Genomic DNA, 21,644 nt, shown 5'->3' on the forward strand with positions numbered 1-21,644 from the left:
CTTGTTGATTGAAATGAATTTCTTTAGAGACTATTCTGTTTGAGTATGTTCTGTTCTATGTAGATATGTGTCGTCCTTGTCATTGAATTCTTCATAACTGATTAATTATTTATTTAGAATAAATTAATTATATTCTTAACATCACCAATATTTAAGTTTAGTTTAGAATATAATTTAACACCGTTGACATATCAATAATTTGTAGCCAACATACATATGAGCGATTACATGATTTTACGATAGCGTCGAACATCGACAACAAGTGTTAATTTTGCAGACTGACTAGTGTAAAATTGTCGTTTGTTCAATCATTCAAATCAGTCAATAATAAATTCGGAAAATCTATTAGAGGTATGAATAAATACCGTTTTTGTACTGCTGTCATCAAAAATGACAATTAGCGGTTGTCCACGAAGAAACGCAACACTTTTTCAAGTAGCAGCAAGCTGTGAACTGCAAATATAAAATAGGTGAACATTCCAAGATTTATTATTGAAACAAAAACTGATGTCTAAAAGCATAGATTGATACTTTCGGTTTAACATTTGAAAAATGCGTTTTTGTAAGTTTTTACTTATACATTAGGGAATATTTAGAACATTAATTTGTGTTGCCACTTTGCCAAGTCAATTGTTTGACATATAACACATAACGATTAAAAATTACTAAAATTAAATCATTTTTTTAATAAATAGTTAATAATAATTAAAACAAAACAGTATAAAAAATCGTGTACACCATTTTCGCGAAAAGTTCATAGCGAAAGCTCTCTCACATGCGGTTCGGCGCTTGTACTATAAATAACTATTGCGATAAAGAATAAGTCAAAATGTCGGAATAAAACTGTTGATGCAAGGAAAATTAATAATGCATTGATCACTGAAATATTGCATCACATGCCCATTCACTGAATAATCAAATAAATAAGGAATTCAGAATCAATATCATTTTATCAATAATGTTCCGTGCTAATCATCTAAATAAATCTACATTCAGAACAATAATGCTACAATCCTTTGTTAAAAAAACTAAAAAAAGCGACACAGTATAATATTAAATAAGTGGCATAATTATATTAGAAATCAACAATAATTGAACTCAAAATATCCGAACACTTAAACTCGTTCCGTTTTTTAAATAAACAAGTATTTATTATTTTAACGTTTCCACAATTACCGCCAGAAAAATATAACAAACTCTGCAGGTGACATTAAGCGAAATTTAATTATGATTATTATTGATGTTATTAAAATCGACAATAAACCCTCCGCTAACGCCTTCTGAAATTCTATAAATCTTTATGACATTCCTCACGCATTCCAAATTTCGACGTAGATAAGTTTCTGAATATTCATAACAGTGAATTATAAGTTGTTTACACGTAAGATTTGCTAGTATCCGAATATTAACGGCAGAAAACTGTATTTTCCTAATTAAGTCATTATTTACCCGGACGAGTTCCTTGGTTTATAATTATGAAATTAATCAATGACAGCGTGAAGGAAAAGTCGTTAGCTGTATATTTTTCTATTCTCTTGCATGTTGAGATCGTTCAGATTAATCACGGAATGCAGAGAAAGAAAATACCCTAGCTTTGATGAAAAGATTGCTGAGAATTTTTAAGCACTCTTAGCAAGTGTTCTTTGACACTATTTCATTTTATACTTGCCAACGTTGGAAAAATGAAAAGATGACAAAGTTATAGAGGAGTCATCCGAGCGTGAAATATGTAGTAAAATATTGATATTAAAGTAACAAAGAAAAAAGTGTTAAAGCGCTGGGAAGTTATAATAATCTCTTTGATGTCATTCCGTTTACGCAAAAATTGTGGAGCTTTAACTGATTAAATAATGAAGGATAAAATTACTTGAAGCCATAAAGTTTATATCCTGGAAGAATTCAACTTATCACTTAATTGAAACAAATGACGTTTGTAAATCTTTGTGCTATATCAGCGTCTAAATCCATTAAGCATATTAAGAAGATGACAGAAGCTGGTAGATATGTAAAATAAGCGAGTCTCGTTGGGATCCCAGAATAATAATGCTCCCGTAATGCCTTTTAATTAGCAGAGTTGATGGCAATTAAAGAAGCGGGCGGCTCAGTGGCCTGATTACGCTGCAGAATGCATCCATCTTCATTATGTTATAGCTGGTTGATAAGACGGCAATTATAATATAAGAAATTTGGATTTAGCATTTATGCAATTGCGGCGAAGAGTCGTAAAAAGCAAAGAATGTCGTTCCGGATCAGTGAATTTAGAGCTTCCTTACATTCTAATTCTTGTAAAGAGCAAGTCGTGTCTTTATCAAAATGACTAATTGTATTAATATATTTCAAGCAAGAAATAAGGAAATGCGCTCATGCGGTTAAGTTATAAACTTAAAGCAAACTTTCCCAGACAATGGTGAACATTTATCACAACTACTTTGTGCTTCTCCGACAAACTGGAGCAATTTGTCATAATTATCTAAAAATAATTCCATATCAGTTCCATCTTGATCCAGTTTAATCTCTTCAACTTCATGGTAATTTCAATCTTTTTCAATTTCGGGATTGGCGTAGCGTGCAACGACTCTAATTTAAGTTTCAAATTTTCCTTCTTACTTACCCTCAAGAAGCGAGAAACACCGACATGCTTTTAGGATAAACGACAAGTACAAACGTATATTTCACAATATAAAAATTTAACACAGAGTCTGCGGATGGAAGAATCGAAGCGATCTTTTTTTAAAATGATTTATTGGAGCCCTGGAGCTATGAATGTGAAGAGTATCTATTTTCATTAGGAGGTGTAAGTTGCGTTGTTTGGAACTTGCGATAACTTTGCGTTACTTGGCGCTTTTGCTAGGTAAGAGTGATTACAGGGGCTGGGTCCAATCATCTTAAGATCTCTTCCAAGTACACTTTTCAAAACTTTCGACAACAACTTTCAGTAGCATGTTAATTAACTTCATATCATTGCATGCAGAGAAAATTTCTTTTATGACTGATCTTTACCGCATTGATGACAGAGATCCCAATTTTCCGTTCTTCAAAGTGTTTTAGTAATGGTATTAACGCTTGTCACCGAAGGCAAGAACGTGACGTGGGCTTTGATGTCAAATTTACAATGTGAACCTTTCTAGCACGTTTTAATTAATTCAATTTTAAAATCAATACTGAGTGGGTGAAAGAAAACGGTTATGAAACAGCGTTAGCAGCGGATATTATTGTTTATTAACTGGACAAAAACTCAGTTTGCGCACTTTTCAGAGAAGTGGGTCTCATCAAATTTAAATATCTGAGGGAAAATAATTAAAGAGGACAAAATATAATTAAGGTAAATAAATATGATAAGGTTATTTTAATCATCCCATTGTTAATATTTTGACATTTAGCGCTTAGTGACAAAGTTAATGTCAACATGCATTTGCTAACACTACTAAAATATTTATAATAATAAAAACTAACTATAGAAAAATCAGCATAAAAATTATGTACAGTACTCTCGCGAAAAGCTCATAGCGAAAGCTCGCTCACATGTAGTTCGTTTCGTTATGAGGTTTTTTCAGCGCTTGTACTGTAAATAACCATTTTTGGTTTCCTGTTCCGAGATGAATGTCAAGATAATTTGTGTACACGCTATTCAAATACACCTAGTCCAATGAATAGAAGCCAGATCTGATTTAGAATTGTCATTATTTACCGTCCCTAGTCCTCGCGTTCCTGTTGATAACCCTATTCAAAATCATGTCCGAAATTGAGTATATTCAGCCTAGATAATTGCAACACTGCTTTGTTTACTGCAATAAATTTGTTTAAGTACCTCGGCCCGAATTACTCGGAAATCTGTCTTAGCGTAGTGTAATTTAGTTTTGGGTTGGAAGGCGTGGGCGGCGCAAGAAAAGGCAACGAATGACAGCAATATCTCCGCGTGCGAGGCAGCTACTTACAGATATCCTGAGCAATTTGCTCTTTACGACGTCAGTTACTGTGCTGGTGGTGGCTTCCACGCGCGAACCAAGAATCTGTTAAGCCTTATTGCTATACCGAAGCCCGTATACTTTTATTTCAATTAGAGGAATGGTTTATATCCGCACTTACCATCATGTCCGGATTTAGGAGATGGCTAAGCAAACTTATTTGCCATGATTTTTTACGTGAAATTTTAATCAGGGAGAGACGGGAAAACGTGAGGTTCATACGAACCGACCTTAAATTTCTAATTTTTATTTCGGAAGAAGGATCTGAATGGGTTTCGAGGTGCTCTACACTTGAATAAATTTCCTGCCAACATGCGATGCGTTTTATAAGCAATATTCTAAGGCTGAAAACTCTTGAAAAAAAGGAAAAAGATGATACACATAAACTTGAAGAGATAACCGTTTTATTCACTACAATGTAAAATGGAATTTTACAGTGTGATTAATTCTTAATTCATTTCAATACCTACATGTCGCTCAATAAGTAAATTTCATTGGAAATCCATAAATGTAACATGCGATGAAAAAATTGTCACAAAAACATAATTTTCTTAGTCATCTATTATTCAATCACGAGTATAAGTAAGTTAATTACTAGGTTTCCCTCAAAATCAATACGTGACTAAAAACGATCTGTACACGCCTCCAAACAGCCTTTCTGCGCTGCGTGTCTACATCCGTAAAAACATAATTAATTTTTTGGCGTCAAGTAAAACTAAGAGGCCGATTTACACAATAATTGCAATGAAGTTAATTTCGAAACTAATTTGACGATTGCTGTCATTTCATTGGCGAAAAAACAGTCACAGATACTTTAATATGATTATACAGAGTGTTTTTGAAGTTGAATGGGCTCTGCACGAATGGCCTCTGCTCGTAAGTCCGTTTTGCTCCATCAAGTCCGTATTTTGTTGAAAAATGTTTTTTTTTTGTTCTCCTGTAGGTATAGTACAGTTTTAGTTTTTTCTTGGAAAGTTGCGAAGTTATAAAGTTGCTTGACAGGAGTTTTGGAAAGTCAGTTTATATTAATCATTCCACCGACTTATAAAACTCAACGGTATTTCTTATGAAATTTTTGAAAACAAATCTCATGTTCCAAAAAACTTAGTATTAAATGATTTTGATATGCAATTTTCCATATAACTCAAAAATTCTTACATCGATTTTTTATTGTAATGCAGCATTAGAAGATTGAGATTTTTCGGTTTTGATAACGAAACAAATGCATTGCATTAAAACAGGAAAAAAAAAAACAAAAGTAAATGAGCGGTACTCAATACAAAATATATTTTACAAAAAACTCCGAGTCCTGACCTAATTTAACAAAACGGGTTTTGGATTTAGAATCACTTGGAAATTTTACTTTAGAAATGACTTTCTACTTCAAGTTAGATTGGATATAATTTGGGTTAAAATGTAGAAAAAGTGTACTAAATAAAATTGATAAACGTTTAGTTTGAACAAAAATTTAAAAAAAATATAAAAAAGCAGAAATTGCAATAGGTGTGTACAATTATTATAAAATCCCCTAAGCCGCTTTTCAGAAAATCAACGATAAAATCACATACTAAATTCCAATTCTAATTACTGTCTAATCAAACTAGCTGCCTGTTCAAATAAAACGTAATTACAAGTTTCTCTCGGAAAAAACACCCCCAAAGAAAGCGGCGTTTTTTACATCTGCAGGTCGCTTGTATAGTAACACATTGTAACATCAAAGGTGTCCTTTCGTAATCAACGAACAACAGAAAACATTCCTTTTCAACGCATTAAATAAACATTGAACAAACGAAATACATAATCCAAATAAGATAACAAATATAAAAGGGTCGAGTCGTTTCGGTTTGTTTTGTGTGTAAGCGCGCAGCGAATAAAAAAGCGTTGTTCGCCTCGCTAATAAAAATATAATAATAAAAATAAATAAACAGAATCCGGAATAAAAAGCCGGCAGGCGGTCGTGACGAACGACAATTTACAAACCAATTTTTATTTTCGGCCTCATCTCAACACAATAGTGCTAATGATAAAGTGGATGCGTTCCGAGTTGTCCATTATATTTTTAGTAGAGTGGAGGGACAATGAGACATAAAATGAAATCATTTTTTTGTCTCTTGCTAAACAATGTTGGGATGGAATTTATGAATTTGCGAGATGGACTTCGGAGTTTAATTCATGCGGCAATGAAAGAGTTATCCGGTTTGATAAATGTTTATTGAATTTATATTTCGGGGACCTTACCATTTGTAAAGAGTTACACAATGCTACAGAAAAATGACAGCCGTCATTTTAGTAAGAAGATTATATAGAAATTGTATGTGGAATTTAATTTCACTGGTAAACTGAAAGATATATTTTCATGGTGGCGCTACACGCCGAGATTCTTCAAGAAAACTATCGATTTAGTGAGTGTTCATTAGCTATTACTACAACCCGCAATTTCCTCGGCTATAACTGTATAGTTTCTCGGAACGACACTGCCACCACGTTACATTTCCCCATAACAATAATTAATAAAGCCCCAACACCCTAATTAAACGTAATTTCTTCTCAGTTTTTACCGGAAAACTGAAGATTTTTGCCTTTTATAGGTGACAAGGCGGGTAGATACCACTTATTGTCCCTTATTAAGCCGGCAGACGAGACAATCTAAGTTGTAAAAGCAATTAAAGCCGAAACAATGTATGCAATCGTAGAAGGTGAAGAGAATACATTTGCTATTTGTAATTTGCATTGTAATATGAAATTTCTTAACCTCATTAAAATGTAAACAACACCGACAACAAAGAAAATGTAAATGTGCAGTAGAACTAACAAAAAACTAAATAATGTTACGCTACATTACTCGAGTTGCTTTCGTTTAGCTTGACGTGGTTTTAAACTTAGGAGGAACTTTGTTGTCTACGAGTAGCGAACGAGTTAAGGACTGTGCTAAAATGAAACAAATAGTACTAAATGATTTCGTCAGAGTAAAATAAACATTCGTTTTTAGAAGGGAAGACCGGTATTTATGGAAAACGAAGAAACTTTGTTGAACTAGCCCAGTTTATTTCGCTTGTTTATTTGAACGCTCTCTCTAAATGCACAGAAGCGGATTTAAAGGTGGGCGCCTGGCCGCGTGCCTTGGGGGCAAAACCTCCAACTTTTTTTAATAATATCAACTTTTAATTCAAGACGATAAAAAGTCAAAAATGTATCTACACACAAATACACACAAGAATCTGCGTAAAATCTCATTGTAAAAAATCTAACGCGAAACTTTGAATTTGGAAAACGTTAGCAACAAGTAAGAATCTACAGATAATTAAGAATGTTATACAGGTGTTCTAGAACGCTCGCACTTTCATTAAATGAAAAATTTTCTATCAAAATCTGAGTTGATGGTTATACAATGTTCTGGCTTTTATTGTAGGTATTCAAGTTACAAGCATTTAAAGTTGATCATTCAAAGCGCATCATTGTGCAATTTAAAAAAAAATATTTGCAGGTAACGTAGCCACCGAATGCTTTTTAGCGATTTATGCTCTGTGATTAAAGTGCTTTTATCTCAAAAACTGTAAGGGTCTGAACATTGTGCAATACGAAAATCAACTCAGATTTTGATGGAGAATTTTCCATTAAAAGGAAGTGCGAACATTCTAAGACACTCTGTATAGAGTGATAGAAAATCTAGACTCTAAACTGCATTTATAAAAAATATAACAAAAGCCTAGACAAGAAGAATATAGAAGCTTTAAATAAAATCACAAGAATTTCTTTACTAATTAAAGAAAAATGTGAAGAGAATCTAATAAGAATTAAGGAAAAAACAATTAAAAATCTAGGCAAAAGAAGAAACTAAAAATAAAATAAAATTAATGCAAAAAGAATTTAGGAAATGTAAACAGACAAATTCATCAACCAACTCCTTAGAATCTACAAAATTTAAACAGAATTTGAAGAAGATTTGCATAAATACATATTTAGAGGAAATCAAGAAGATCCGCAAAAATTAAAGATAATACAGAGTGATCATTTTAATTTGTGATCCAGACGGCTTTGACCCATTTTAACGTAGATCTCCCGCTACCAGTTTTGACAATTTTAGTTAGAACCTGGAAAAGGCGACAAACTTTGAAAGTGGACGAGCTTTAATAAATCGACATGAAATAACAATTGTTACATCCAGTCAGTCATTAAACTACTTTAAGCAGCAGTTTAGTACAGACTTAACGATTCAGCAGAAAGTTTTTGCCATGAAGCGTAAATTTGAGGTTATGTTTAATTTGGTAAAATAACTCTCAGACATGACCGAAGCAAAATGTCATAGCCGCCTAGATCACAAAATAAAATAATCACATGTTATAAAGTAAATATAAAATAAACTCAAAAGATAAATCTAAAAAGTATCTTGAAAATTTTGAGTAAATCTTGAAAATCTAATAATAATCGAGATGAAATTTGAAAAAAAATCAAAAAGAATATAAAGAAAATCTTGAAAATCAAAGAAACTATCCCAAAATACACCGTGTTTTAGAAAGATTTTCATCTAGTCACCTCTGATTTCTCGTACAAATTAAAAAATGCCTTAAAATACTTTTAAAAAATTATTAGGTAGACAGTGATTTGCAATCTGTAAAAATCGTTGAGGAAATAAAACTAACTCAAACTTTGCTTATTTTTGCTGTTTGTTGTTTAAATTCTTTCCCTATTGGCGATTTGAACGTTTGACAAGTAACAGCATTGACAGAAGATCAAAGTGGCAGGACTAGTACAATGCACAAAAAAATTCATTCCAAAGGTAACTAGATGAAAAAATTTAAAGAAAATTTATAGCAGGTAAAATGAGTCTCAAAAAAACTAAAAACTAAAAAATTGATTGATAAAACATAATCATTAGTTTATAAGAATTTAAAGATTTAAATTAACCAAAAATAGAGCAAAGAAAATTAAAAAATCTACTTAAAAATGGACAAAATTTAAAGAGACTGTAGAAAAAATCTAGAGTATTCAGAGAATTTAGAAAATCAAGAATAAAATCGACGAAAAGTCCAAAAAAAATCTAAAAATAATTGAAGAAAATTGAGCGAATCCAAAGAAAAAATAATGAGAATTTATAAATAACGCAAAAAAATCTAAAATAATTGAAATATTTAGAGGCTATAGGCGTATGTAGTAGTGTTTTAGAGTGTGTTGTTTCAGAGCTGCTTTTCTCATCCCTTTCGCTATAGCCGTAACGTTACCTAACACCCTGTCTATGTTGGTCCGGATTAATGCAACACGACTTCAGAAGTAGTATTAGTATTTATTAATCTTAGAACTACTGTACATAGAAAATAGTACATAGGTAATAAATTGAAAAGAAACAGGAGAATAAAATAATGATAATTATACAAAAACACAGTCTAAAATATAAAGACTGTAGAAAGTGGTATAAAAATTACACTAACTAGTAAGAAACATTTAAAAAAAACTCAGAAAAAAAATTATAGATCAGATCAGGTCATCAAAGAAAGATTTAAGAACATTTGTAAACAATTTATAAAGTATTCAGATAAATTTAAACAGCATTCAGCAAGTAAATTTTAAGAATACATTACAAAGCTGGAAATCATTTAAAACTGTTAAAGAAGATCTAGGAAAAATTTAATGTGAATTTTTGAATAACTGTTTCGCTGGTGACTACAATGTTCCAATTCCGCGCTGCAACTGACTACAAAATACTGAATATTAAAGTTAGGAAACTCATAAAGACAGCTCTACAGGTTACTATCCTTACAATAGAACTCCTCCGCTAACCCGACATAAAAGTGTATGAACGCCACTCTCCATATAATAAAACCCAATAAGAAAAATTAGAAAGCGTGTTATCTAAAAGTGGTGCCATTTCAAGATGTTATCTGGTTGATGAGCACAGGAAGAAAGACCTTTAAGGACTCCGCCAGGATATAAGTAACAGTGAACAGGAACCTGGCAGCGATCTAGAAGTTGCGCTCATTATCCGGGTCATTCTGGAAGCTGCCAGTCGTTAACTGCCCCTCGTTAGAAGGTCGCCGATAAGAAAATATAGTCGAGAGGACTTTTTATTAACTCCTTTCCATGCAAAGTGCTTTTTTTCAAAGTTGCCGAAGCAGAAAGCCAGCGAGAGATTTTTCTAGCTGCTTTGTTGTAGTTACAAGTGGCGGACATTTGCGATGATTGCGCATTTGTTTGAAGCTCAGAACAAAAAGATGGAGTAATCAAAAGAATATGTTTTCTTGGTGGAAGGCGAGTCGATAAAAGCGTTGTTTAAACACATGTTGATTAAGAAGAATACAAGACAGTTTTGGTTTTCTTTTCAGCAGACGAAACGAGAAATTCGTCGAATGAAGCAGTGTCCTCGTAACTAAAAATCGTCTAATTAAGATTTCGAAACGACAACAGCAATAAAATTTATACGACTCTTGTTTAGGTGAATGATTAAATTAATTAAGACGTTCCAATTTCGCTGCGGGGTTGCTCCGAAATAAAATTAATACAAATAGCACATGGGAAGACAGACGTTTTCTTTTATTGCAGTCGTTAAGTTAATTTTACAACCACTTAGAATAAGTCACAGACCAACAAAGTCGCAGACCAACAATCCGTTCTTAATCCCGGCAACTCCACGCTGGAAAACACTTCCTTTCTTATCCCTTTCCGCATTCTGTCAGTGGAACCGCCCTCACGAGGGTGAGCGTTCAACCAACTATTTACTTAATTCCACCCAATAATGAATGCTCTGCCGATTTCAATATTGAATTTTACAAAACAGCGGCAGCTTATTACATTCACTGGTGACAACCGCAAAAAGAAGCAAGATGATGATTTATTAAAGTCTAACAGAAACTGACGTTGCGACTTGTTAACTGATAAATACACGACGTGACCGAACTGTTTTTTGTAGCCACGAAAATTCTGCGATAAGTGAAATAAATGCGGAAGTAAATTCGTTTGATTTATGGTGTTAAGTTTGAGCGTGCTCTCTTTTAGAAAAGCAGTTTTAGTCGCGTTGTTGCTTGAATAGCAATCAAAAGTCTGAAGTGACATGTAATACAATCCTTAATGCAATGGAGCACGTGCTTGGTTTTGTAAGAAGAATTGTTATGTGGCTATAAATTTACCTCACATCGTATTCCACAACTAAATGTAATTTTAACGCGACCGCAGCAATGTGGGATAAATACATTATTATTATCTGGACGAGTTCAGAAAATGTTTTTCTTGTTTTTCTCCACTAACAAGAACAGTTTTTAAAAATAACAGGAAACTGAAACATGGAGAGCGTTGTTTATATTCGCTAAAATGGTAATATATTTGATTCAGAGTTAAAGCACGGGAAACTAATGATTTCATCAAGTTTAAATAGTTCAATATTGCAGATGTGGCAGTTCTAATAATACATCCACGGAATTAAACCAATTTTTCATATTCAAATGCCTGAAATCTTTCATTCAGATTCATAGAATTATTCTCTGCATTCGTTGGCTTCTTCCTAGGCTCCTGTTGAAATAGATTCTTGGGTTTCCTTTAAACTACAAATTCATTAAATATTTTAGATATTTTAGCCATTTTTTTTTCCGTTCTTTAGATCTATTGAATTATAAAATTCCATCCGATTAAATTTTCAGATTTTTGCCTTATTGATAAATACTTTTTGCTCAATTCTCTAACCCTCTTTTAATCATCGCGAATAAAATTTCAAATTCAAAATACAAATATTTTGAGAATAAGAATAATTCTGGACTTAAACTGTTATTTTTTATAAGTACTTAATTTTGTATGTTAAGTTTTGTATACCGTACCACTTTAGGTTCTCTTCTGAGCTGATCGCTTTTTGATATTTTTTTTCTCGGCAATACAAATAAAGATATTATAAATATATTTTTAAGTATATACCAAAATTTTAACGAAATATGCTAACGCTTTTATCATTAATTTCTACAATAGCACAGTTTGAGAATTACCTTTAACAGTTTTTGAATGTTTCAGATTATTTTCTATTTATCACTGAAATTCAATTTCTCTGTTAATTATTCTTATACTATACTTGACTAATTCGTTCTAATTTTTCGTTTGCTAATATTATAGAGCTAATATTCAGAATAATTAATTTACTACAACATGAAAAAAAAACAAAGACGTGGTTCGTTTGTTTGTAAGCTTCCTCAAAGTTTTAATTGCGTGTTTACATAAACTTTCGGCAGAACGTCAGAGGAATTCGGATATTATCGATTTTCCGAGTTCGGAATTTTTCGAAATATGTGTGTGTTTCACTTATAATAAGTCTTTTGGGTTAGTAAGTTTGCTCCCAAATACAATTCGAAATTTTTGTTTATAATTAGAACAAAGCGACATTATGGTGAAATTAGCAGAACACAGCCTCTACTAGCTAGTTGTCAAATAAATTAAATTTAGTGTTCCGTTGTCGTCGTGTATATAGGGTTGAAACTTCGGTCTTTGTGTACAAGTCGTTGATGGTCGGGGATGGGTTGCGCCGGCGTTTCCTATTAATAATTACGCCATTGTCGATTTTTAACAAAAGTCTTGCGCTGTAGTGGGATATTTGTCGTCGTTCTAGATTGCGCTGGGATTGAAAATCAAAGATTGAAATCACGCTTTGCTTTCCATCCACTGAAAATTAAAAGCATAAATGGATCTCTTAGAACTTCAAGGAACTTTTATATATAGGAATGGAACTTTTGTCAATTTAATTTAAATTTTTAATGTCGAAGTGAACATACTTCATAATTAACCGTCACGTCTTTCTTCACTTTGGAAAATTAGTTTTTAATGAGTTAGGTGATGAGATGGAGGGAGGCACTTCCAATTTTTTCCTGGCACTTATTTAAAAAGTTTTTTAAATATTCAAGAAGGTAGACATTACACCATTCGGATTTGACACCACGGAAATGGCGGGCTTAAGACATGGAAAATTGTAACGCTGATATATTGCGGGTAACTCTAAAACAAAAAGCAGATCTAGCCACATAAACCTGAAGGGATAAGGCAATGCAATGCATTTTTAAATCCATTTTCCCGGTTCTTCGGCGTATTTTCGTTTAACAATATTATATTGTCAAACGATCGTGATGCCTGCAAAAACATAAAATCTGTGGTTGGAGCATTAATTTCAATTTGGTAAATTTGAGGAATTTGGTCGAAGATAAGGAATAAGAAAGTAGGTTGGCCTTACGATTTTTGTCTTTAGTATGGTATTGTGAATTTTTGTAACGAAAAACAATAGTTTGTTGTTAATCAAACTGGAAACCTTTATGTCCGTTTGTTTTTGCTTCCACTTTCATCATCTAACAATTTCGATGAAAGGATCTGAAGCGCTGACCCGGCACACTAATGACTTGAGCGGCCAACTCATGGAATGTAGTAACAAGTCAGGCATACCAACCTTCAAACGCGAACACAATTTGACTAATAGTTTTATAAGTGTTTGCTCTCAACGGAATTCCGTCGAATTTCACTGACCGAGGAAACGCATGATCACAATGCGTAAATTGCTTGTATTATGACCGAAAATTGTCCTTTGTTCAATCCGTCCCATTCAAAACGTCCAAGTGGAAAGTTCGCTCCGGTCTCCAACACGACAGTTTTATTAAAAAACTCCCCAAAGCAACAACTCGTACAAAAATATAAACATGATGGGGTGACCTTATCCCACAATGGCAATTCTGCAGCGAATTTGGGGAATAATAGAATTTGCTTTTAATTTATTGATCGCTTTGAGAAAACGAGCGTCTTGCATTCGACTTGAGCAAAGTTAAACATGAATCGAAAGACTAGGACCTTTATTTAGAAGATCAATCGTTTTGTGTATCAAAGAGCCAGATTTCAATTACAGGGCACAAAGAGATTATTGTAGATTTTAATTGCGAGGAAATTGACCGAGACAAAGGAAAACTTGAATTTGTTACAAAAACACTCAGTCCAAATGGCGAAGATACTAATTTAAGAAAGGTCGTTTACCAAATGGGTTACCTCGTTCACTCTCGAATTCAATTTCGCCGATTCGCAGATTAGAAGGAATTCTCAAGTCGTTCTGAAATTATACAACAAGAAAATGTAATGTTGAAATTATTTCATGTCATTGCAGCAATTGAATAAACTCTGATGAAAAACTTTTTTAATAAATCAAATCGATCCGGACGTCCGGGAGTAGAAAACTAGCCAAATTCATTAAATTTAGTAAATCCCGACGTGGCGTGTGAATAAAGTGGGTGGTGTATTAATAGGGCCACCGCCCTAGCTAATGAATGGCCGTTATTCCAGCAAAACTTTATTATACCTGACCGACGGGATTATTTACTACAATACATAGAGCCGAAACTTAAGCTCAGCAATTTATCAGAACGATACACAAAATAAGCACGTTGTGTTAGATTTATATTGTGAAACGTCAGCTTGTGATAATTACCATGTTGTATTCGCCACAAATCTACCTTAAACATTGGGTCAATGTGACTGAATGGCGGACGGAAGATACCAAGCATGGCGAATTTATGGCCGTATATCCTTCCTTCAGAATGATATCGCGTGCAGGATCGCATTATTCGCTATTTGCAGTGTGTGTTTACACGAGTGTCAGATAGTGCGTAATCAACTGACAGACTAATTGTGGCATCTCCTCCCTCCACCATCATGAAAGGAAGCCCATAAGTTGTATTTGTTCAAATTATACCATTGCCTGGAACTAGGTCGCTCGGGATAAATCGCAATCGTAAATCTCGCACTTTTTCAATGGAAAACCTCATTCTTACATTCTAATCAAGGCAATGATACGCCCTTACTTTGTCGAAACTTCCCCGGTATTGATGAGGGGGAAAATTACGCGAACAAGAATAAACTTTTTTAGACAACGCATTGATTTATTTTGTGTTACCTTAAGAATTACTGCCACTGAAATTTCAGTGATAAAAATACTCCTTCTCGCAACAGGATTTCCATTAATCATTTTTTTGATAACGTTGTTTCAAAATACTCATTTTCATCATTGAATCTAATCGATCAAGAAAACCCCAATAAGAAATTATTCATCATGCACTGACAACTTTGTATGTTTAAATGCAATCTAAACAGCTCCTTCGAACGCGCCGTGTAATAAAATCCCATCCAGGGTTATGATGCAATCGATTTTTACTGCAAGCTCTAGCGCATTACAGTGCGTGACATCTTTATTTCTACCTGTCAATATTTAACATTGTAAACGTGCTTTTCATCTGTGTATGATGTGAGTAGTATTATGACCGCTTCAAACTACTTATTGAGACAACGGGAAATAGGTAAGTTGTCATCGTTATTAGAAAATCATAGGAGTAGAATTATTTATTTTTCCAAGAGTTGTATTAAACTTGATTCTAAATATTTAGAAGGACTATTTAAAAATGGTGGATGCGCCGGTAAAATTAAAAAACTTACCTTCTGGAGAAGAGACCCGACCATCTAGAACAAGAAACGGCATTTTAATTTTGCTACAAATACAAAAAAATACACTAATTAACAAAACATCAGGTCCGATTTTAGATTAATTTATAATTCTGTTTATTAGGTTTAGGTACCTTCAATCCTTATTTTTTTCAATTTTTATTAAAAACTCGCAAAGTTATAGAATTGCCTCAACAGTGTTTTGGCAAACCATTTTATTAAGTTTTCAAACAAAACTATAAAAATAAACACATTAAATCATTCATTAATAGTCCACTTTAATGCATGATTTTAACCGATAAATCATGCATTAATAGTACCTAAAAACAAACGATCGCCGGAAAAGTTACTAAAAATCCGTATTGTAAAAAGGAATAGGTTTAGATTAATTTTGCTTTGATTCTTGAGATGGTTTATCAGAAAAGATCATGGTTCTTTCAATCATGGGCGCCACTTATTCATCACCCTGTATTTCAATTTTTCATATGCAGGGTGTTTTTAAAATAGTCAACCAAAAATTGAACACAGTCTTTGGCAACGAAATCCATCTGACTATTTTTTATTTTTTTCTAACCACTTACTAAAAAAATCTACCTAAAACAACAAACCTTCAATTCTTGCTAAGCTATTAAGATTATATTCTTTAATACAGTGTCGAACTGCAAATTTTAACCAAATATTCGATAAATTTTATCTCGAAAACGAAAAAAAATTTACGTACAGCATTTTTTGTCAATTGATTGAACTTGTTTTCAAAAATTAAAGTGTCTTGTTTAGTAGTGCATTTCAACAACACCCTGTGTAATAAAATGTTTTTAAATATCTCTGACACCTGACCTGATAATGCGAAACGGGCTATGAATTCAAAATCAAAAGGCAACTCTACTTTAGAAATGACTCTATACCTAAATAGACGAAATGACTGATAAATTGCCCTCGTTTTATCGATCTAGTCACATTTGATATCAATTCTACTTATGACCGAAATTTCGTGACAGTAATTATTATGCTTCCATCCACTTTTTAAGTTAATGCAATGCAATCCATTTTCTATATCTTCGATTTGGTGTAATTAGACCGAGTGCGCTCAAGCCATCTCCTTCCACTTAATAAACACGTTTGATTAATTTACAAGAACCGCAACAAATGGATTTAATATTCTGATAACATGACAACAAAGTGCGATACAATCGGAACATGTCAACTGAAATTAATTTTACTTAATGCATATCACAGCAAAAAGCAGTGTGCGGAATAGCAACTAAGAAGGACCTAAACCTTGGGGGTGAGTAAATTAACAGCAGGGAGTAGATCGTAGGTAATCAGATATCTTTGACGACGTGGATAATGTTACAGGCGTTCCAAGAAGGGGAGGAATCCCAACCACCCGTTGAGTTCAGAACTATGTAGAAATCGGTCGACGTGCTTTTGTACATGATTGATTTAGGTTTTCTGGGGTCAATCTCGCCAGGATCAGGCTTTCGACAACAAAATCGGGGGCTATATTTTTTCACGAGAGAAATATTTTCGTAATAATGGTAGTCGCTGCGGAGAAGGTTGCAAATCGCTCAAAGAAATGTACATCGGAAGTGGGATGTTGTTTGCATTTTTCTAGTTACTAATATTAAAAGAAATGTCGGAAGTTAAGCGGGTTACCTTCTCGAACTAAATAAATTAGACTGGCCTCGTTTCGTTAGTTAAATAGTTTATTAGTTTCAGCAGGTTTGCTGATACATAATTTAGAATGTATTGTTCGTTGAGCCAGTTTCATCCGAATTGCTACAAACCTGAGACCAATATGTTTCTTCGACTGATAAATAATGACTTATAACGATTACAACTTTTGTTATAATAATTATGTTCCACACGAGGGCGAGAATGCTCCAATTCTTGGTATAATCAGAAATTTATAACTACATTGTTATTTCAAATTGCCTTCCTTTCCAAATTATTTTTCTTGTTATTATAAAGCTACAACTCTGAAGACGTAAGTAACATCAATCGTTGCTCCCTGGGAATTCGTTATAAATGAAGAAGCGGATTTTATTAAATACTGTATTAAAACATAAGTTTTATAAGGTATGGGTTCGCGTGAAGGCTCGTTTTATTTATGGACAATTTTCTAAAACAACGTTTTTTATGTATGAATCTTACAGTTTTAAAACTGACAAGGGTAGGTACCAACTCACAGTTTCTTAAAGCATTGCACAAATAAAAAACATCGTTATGATGTAACCGAATCAGAAAATAGTATATTAAAGAAGAGTCCTTTATACTATTTTTTCGAATTTGCACCCTTTTTTTAATAAAAAATTTTAATTTTCCAATTCTAAGACTTTTCGTTTTACACGATTAGTAATGGTTTTGTAACCACGACTTACTACTTGATTTTCAAATTCAATTTAAAATTGAACACATTTATTGAGTTTCACTACCACTGAATTTTGACCTAACGTAACCTAACCTCACAGCCAGTGTTCACATCTATTATATTTATGTACAGTTATTGTTGGCCGCAAAGGACAATTCAATTATATTGATACATTTTTTGTTCTCACAGCAAATTATTAAACACGAATCGTAAAATCCAAATTGACCAAGAACTTGACAGGAAACAGGTGACAGCCAGACTAATTAGTTCTGTCAATTCTTAAAAACAAAAATTTCCTACTTTGAGTTCTTTTATATAATAGATACCTATAAACGACTCCAAATTGAGTACTTTAATGGACCTATTAAAGCGGCAAATTCGAAAAAGTGTATTTGCGTTAACTTTTGAACAATTTATTTTGGTTTTGGGTCAATCGCTTTGTCCACCAATGCAGCAGACTATTTTAACGAAGTAATACATAATCATCAAATGCTAAAATCAGAATTCTGTTTTACCCATTAAATTTTAAGTGATTCAAATTTATTCAACGATGTAGAAAAATGCTAAATCCGTATTTTGAACGACCCAATAACTAGAAGCTCGTTTTTCCGGATCCTCTTACTATTTTTTAACTCTCTAGAAACATATTAATTTATTAAAAACCTACAAAGACGAGATTCCAAGAGATAGGAAAATCAAAATTTTTAGAATCATTATTTTAATTCAGAGACCTACACTGTAAAACTGAAAACCTGATTTGTGAAGATGCAATGTTAAAATTTATGAATTAAATCATACAGTCATGAAATTGTTTCAGACTTTTTTTTCCATTCAAAAAGATTCTTATACAGTTTTCAAATTATTAGTATGAAAAGTCAAATTTATACTTGAAAACCAAAATTGCGATTTGGAGAAATATTTTTTAAGAAATCTGAAGAAGTTAAAGAGTGAAAGCTTTTTGCATATTTTACACTGCTTTAATGCATACAATTTTCCGTTGACAGACTATTTAAGTCACGCTGCTATAAATCCTAAACGCTTTAAAAGTCAACAAAAAACAAAACAGTACTCAATTATTTAAAAGATCGATTGAAATCTAAATCACACACTGACGCAAACAGTCATAAATAGATTGCATTATTGTCTTCACTAAATTACCTGTATTATAATACAATATTTATTTAGCCATGGACGTTTCCTACTTTTTTAACCCTAATTGCAGCAAATAAAAAATCTGGATCAATATATTGATTGAAATACCAACAGGTGACGATCTGTTATAAGTATACATTTTTCATTTAATTTTTTGTGATTGTTCGCTCGCCTTCAATATTTTAAGCAAATTTCCGTTTTTGTCCTGCCAACTGCTAGGATTTAAAGTTAAAATTAAGGAAAACGTATCAATAATGAAGGATTTAAAATGTCACGAGTAGCTGTGAAAAGTATTGTTTACTTTTATTCCAAGATAAACGGTTGGAAAGCTTCGTCGTCGTTTTTAGCGCCTCCTTCGTTCAATCTTTGTTCAACTTTCGCAGCATCTCTATTGTGGTAAGAGGTTTTAGAAGTTTCGTCAAGTAATGAATTTGGGACAAGAATTTAATTCCCTTTCTTAATAAATATTTAGTTAAAAGATAGTCACACCAAACTTGAAGAAAAAATGAGAAAATTGTATTATGCTGCAAACACCTCTTAAATGTTTTAATTATGAAATTTGCCGCAAGTCTGAAAACATACGTTGAAGTTGTTTGTTATTCACAAAATGCTTCCAGTGAATAGAAATAACAAAGTTTCTAGAAGTTTAACTTTTGTTTCATTACATAAAACTGCACTAAACTTATCGATTCTCCCAAGCAACTAGATTGCGACTTTAAAATGCAAGTTGGAGAGTTTAATTTTACATCTAACGACTCGTAGCGCTCCTAAAAAATACGATTTATTAGTTTCCTTCGGGTCCACTTTGAAAGTTTAAATGAATTTTTAGAAAACGCATCCATGATTAAACAAAGATGCCGAAATGGGATTTAATTAAAATTATTGACGTTAAGTGGTTTTACGGGAGGCACGTCTGCAAGACGTGATTATTTAGGTGCACGTAAGGGTAAGGGAAGGCGATATCAGATATATTACCTCACAAATAAATTACCCAACAACTTGCCAAAGTGTATTAACGAAATTGAGTATTGCTATAAATTTGGTTCTGCCACGAATCAGGGTTCTCTTAACTTGTAGGAAGCAAGTTTATGGTATAAGCCGACCAAAAATTTGCTAGCTAAGGTGTTTACATTCAGGGTGTCGGGTGGCACAATAGATTATAATCTTTAATTTATTATGTCGTAAATTCTAGGACGGTGAGCTTCTGATAAAAAAAGGTGCGAAGATTAAAAAGCAAAAAGGTTTTCCTATAATAAATGCGTTTTCCAGTCAAAGTTCTGCTGAATGCGAAGCAGTAAATAATTGATAATTCCAAGAAAATGGCACTACTTTGAAGAAAATTCTAAAGGCAAAAGGAAACTTATTATTCTCGATCAGCTATTTGTATCTACATAATTTTACAATTTTTTAAAGGTGGTCAAATATTATATGTAGGTAGTGTGTACGATTGTGAGTAAAATAGTATACAAACCTCGACGTAAGTTTCATATCTGTCTCCCGAAAAATGTTAATTTCTAAAGGAATGTTGAACTTCCCGTCTCTGTATGTAATATTCTATCCTACTACTGCTATCAACAATAACAAATAGAGTTTACCAAGATTAATTTTATTGATATAAAAACACCAAATTCCTCAAGACATCAATAGTTTAACATTTTAAAAATGCGTTTTGTCTTTTCGGGGCATGTATGGAAAATAACGATGAATAATTTTAATGAATAGTTTCTATAAAAAAGATACTAAAAAGTTAACTAGTTGAAAAATGTTGGAAGAATATTCTTATTAAAAAAAGTGAACGTATGTGATGTATGAATTTAATTTATTAAATTATTATTTTTAAAAATTATTATTATTTTTAAAAATAATTTAAACCACAAGCGGGTTTGAAAATCAACAAACCAAAGTTATGGAAAATAGAGTAAAAAGAGAAACTCTGGAGAGTTTTTCCAACTTTATAAAATATGCTTTTATAAATTTTGTTTTTTATTTATTAATGTATTTAAATTTCACCCTAGTTAAAATTCACTTTGTCTAGGTTACAATTTTTATTTACTGGTGAGTATAAAAATTATGTGAAAGTAAAAAAAATGTTTTATTTTCGAAATAAAATAATTGGTGTCAATTTCATCCCCATAAGAAATTCATGAACTATTGGATGTTCCAGCAAGATTAATCACTTCAAAGTTTCTCGAGTGGTCCTGTTTTCCTCCCGCTAATTCGATTACATCGTCCTCGAAACGATGTCAGACTCGCGTGAAGAATCCTAAATTCCTCGGCTTTCGAGCTGTCCTTATTTATTATAAATGTGCGTCAAAACTAAAAATCCTGCTTGTAAAGGCAGAACGCTCGAAACTCTATCCAAACAAAAGGACACTCTCCCAACTCCAGTATCTTATTTCTCTCCACGAATTCCCGCTGTTTAGAATCCTGCGAAATAAGAAATGGATAAAGTTAAGCTGCCACAGTCGCTCTGATTTGGATTTGGAGGAGTCGGCTGCACCAGTAATGATAAGTTTGGACTGAAATAACATGTGAGTTATGTTCGCCAGGCGAAGGCACGACAGCCGAGGTAATATATGGAGACAGAGTGGAGATGTGATAACACCTGATCTAACTTGGCCCGCCGGGTCACGCTACCCTACGTTATTCGCGAACATTCTTCATTCTAACCGAGTAGTTAGCAGAGGCCGATGCGGTTAATAGCAAAGGATATGTTTCTATAACGA

The 21,644-nt window shown here is 32.9% G+C and overlaps 1 protein-coding gene across 2 annotated transcripts in view; it reads right to left on the reverse strand.

Annotated features, from left to right (window-relative positions):
* Window positions 1–21,644, reverse strand: part of side-II (sidestep II transmembrane protein) — a 217,551-nt gene that overhangs the window by 161,281 nt on the left and 34,626 nt on the right. For both annotated transcript variants that reach the window (XM_088045132.1, XM_088045140.1), the window contains exon 2: window positions 15,390–15,413. In XM_088045132.1, coding sequence (XP_087901258.1) covers window positions 15,390–15,413 — 24 coding nt within the window. The remainder of the gene's footprint in view (window positions 1–15,389; window positions 15,414–21,644) is intronic.

This window comes from Gnatocerus cornutus, chromosome 1 (assembly GCF_029298725.1).
Source record: "Gnatocerus cornutus isolate USDA-ARS CGAHR chromosome 1, icGnaCorn1.1, whole genome shotgun sequence".
Classification (NCBI taxonomy): Eukaryota; Metazoa; Arthropoda; class Insecta; order Coleoptera; family Tenebrionidae; genus Gnatocerus; species Gnatocerus cornutus.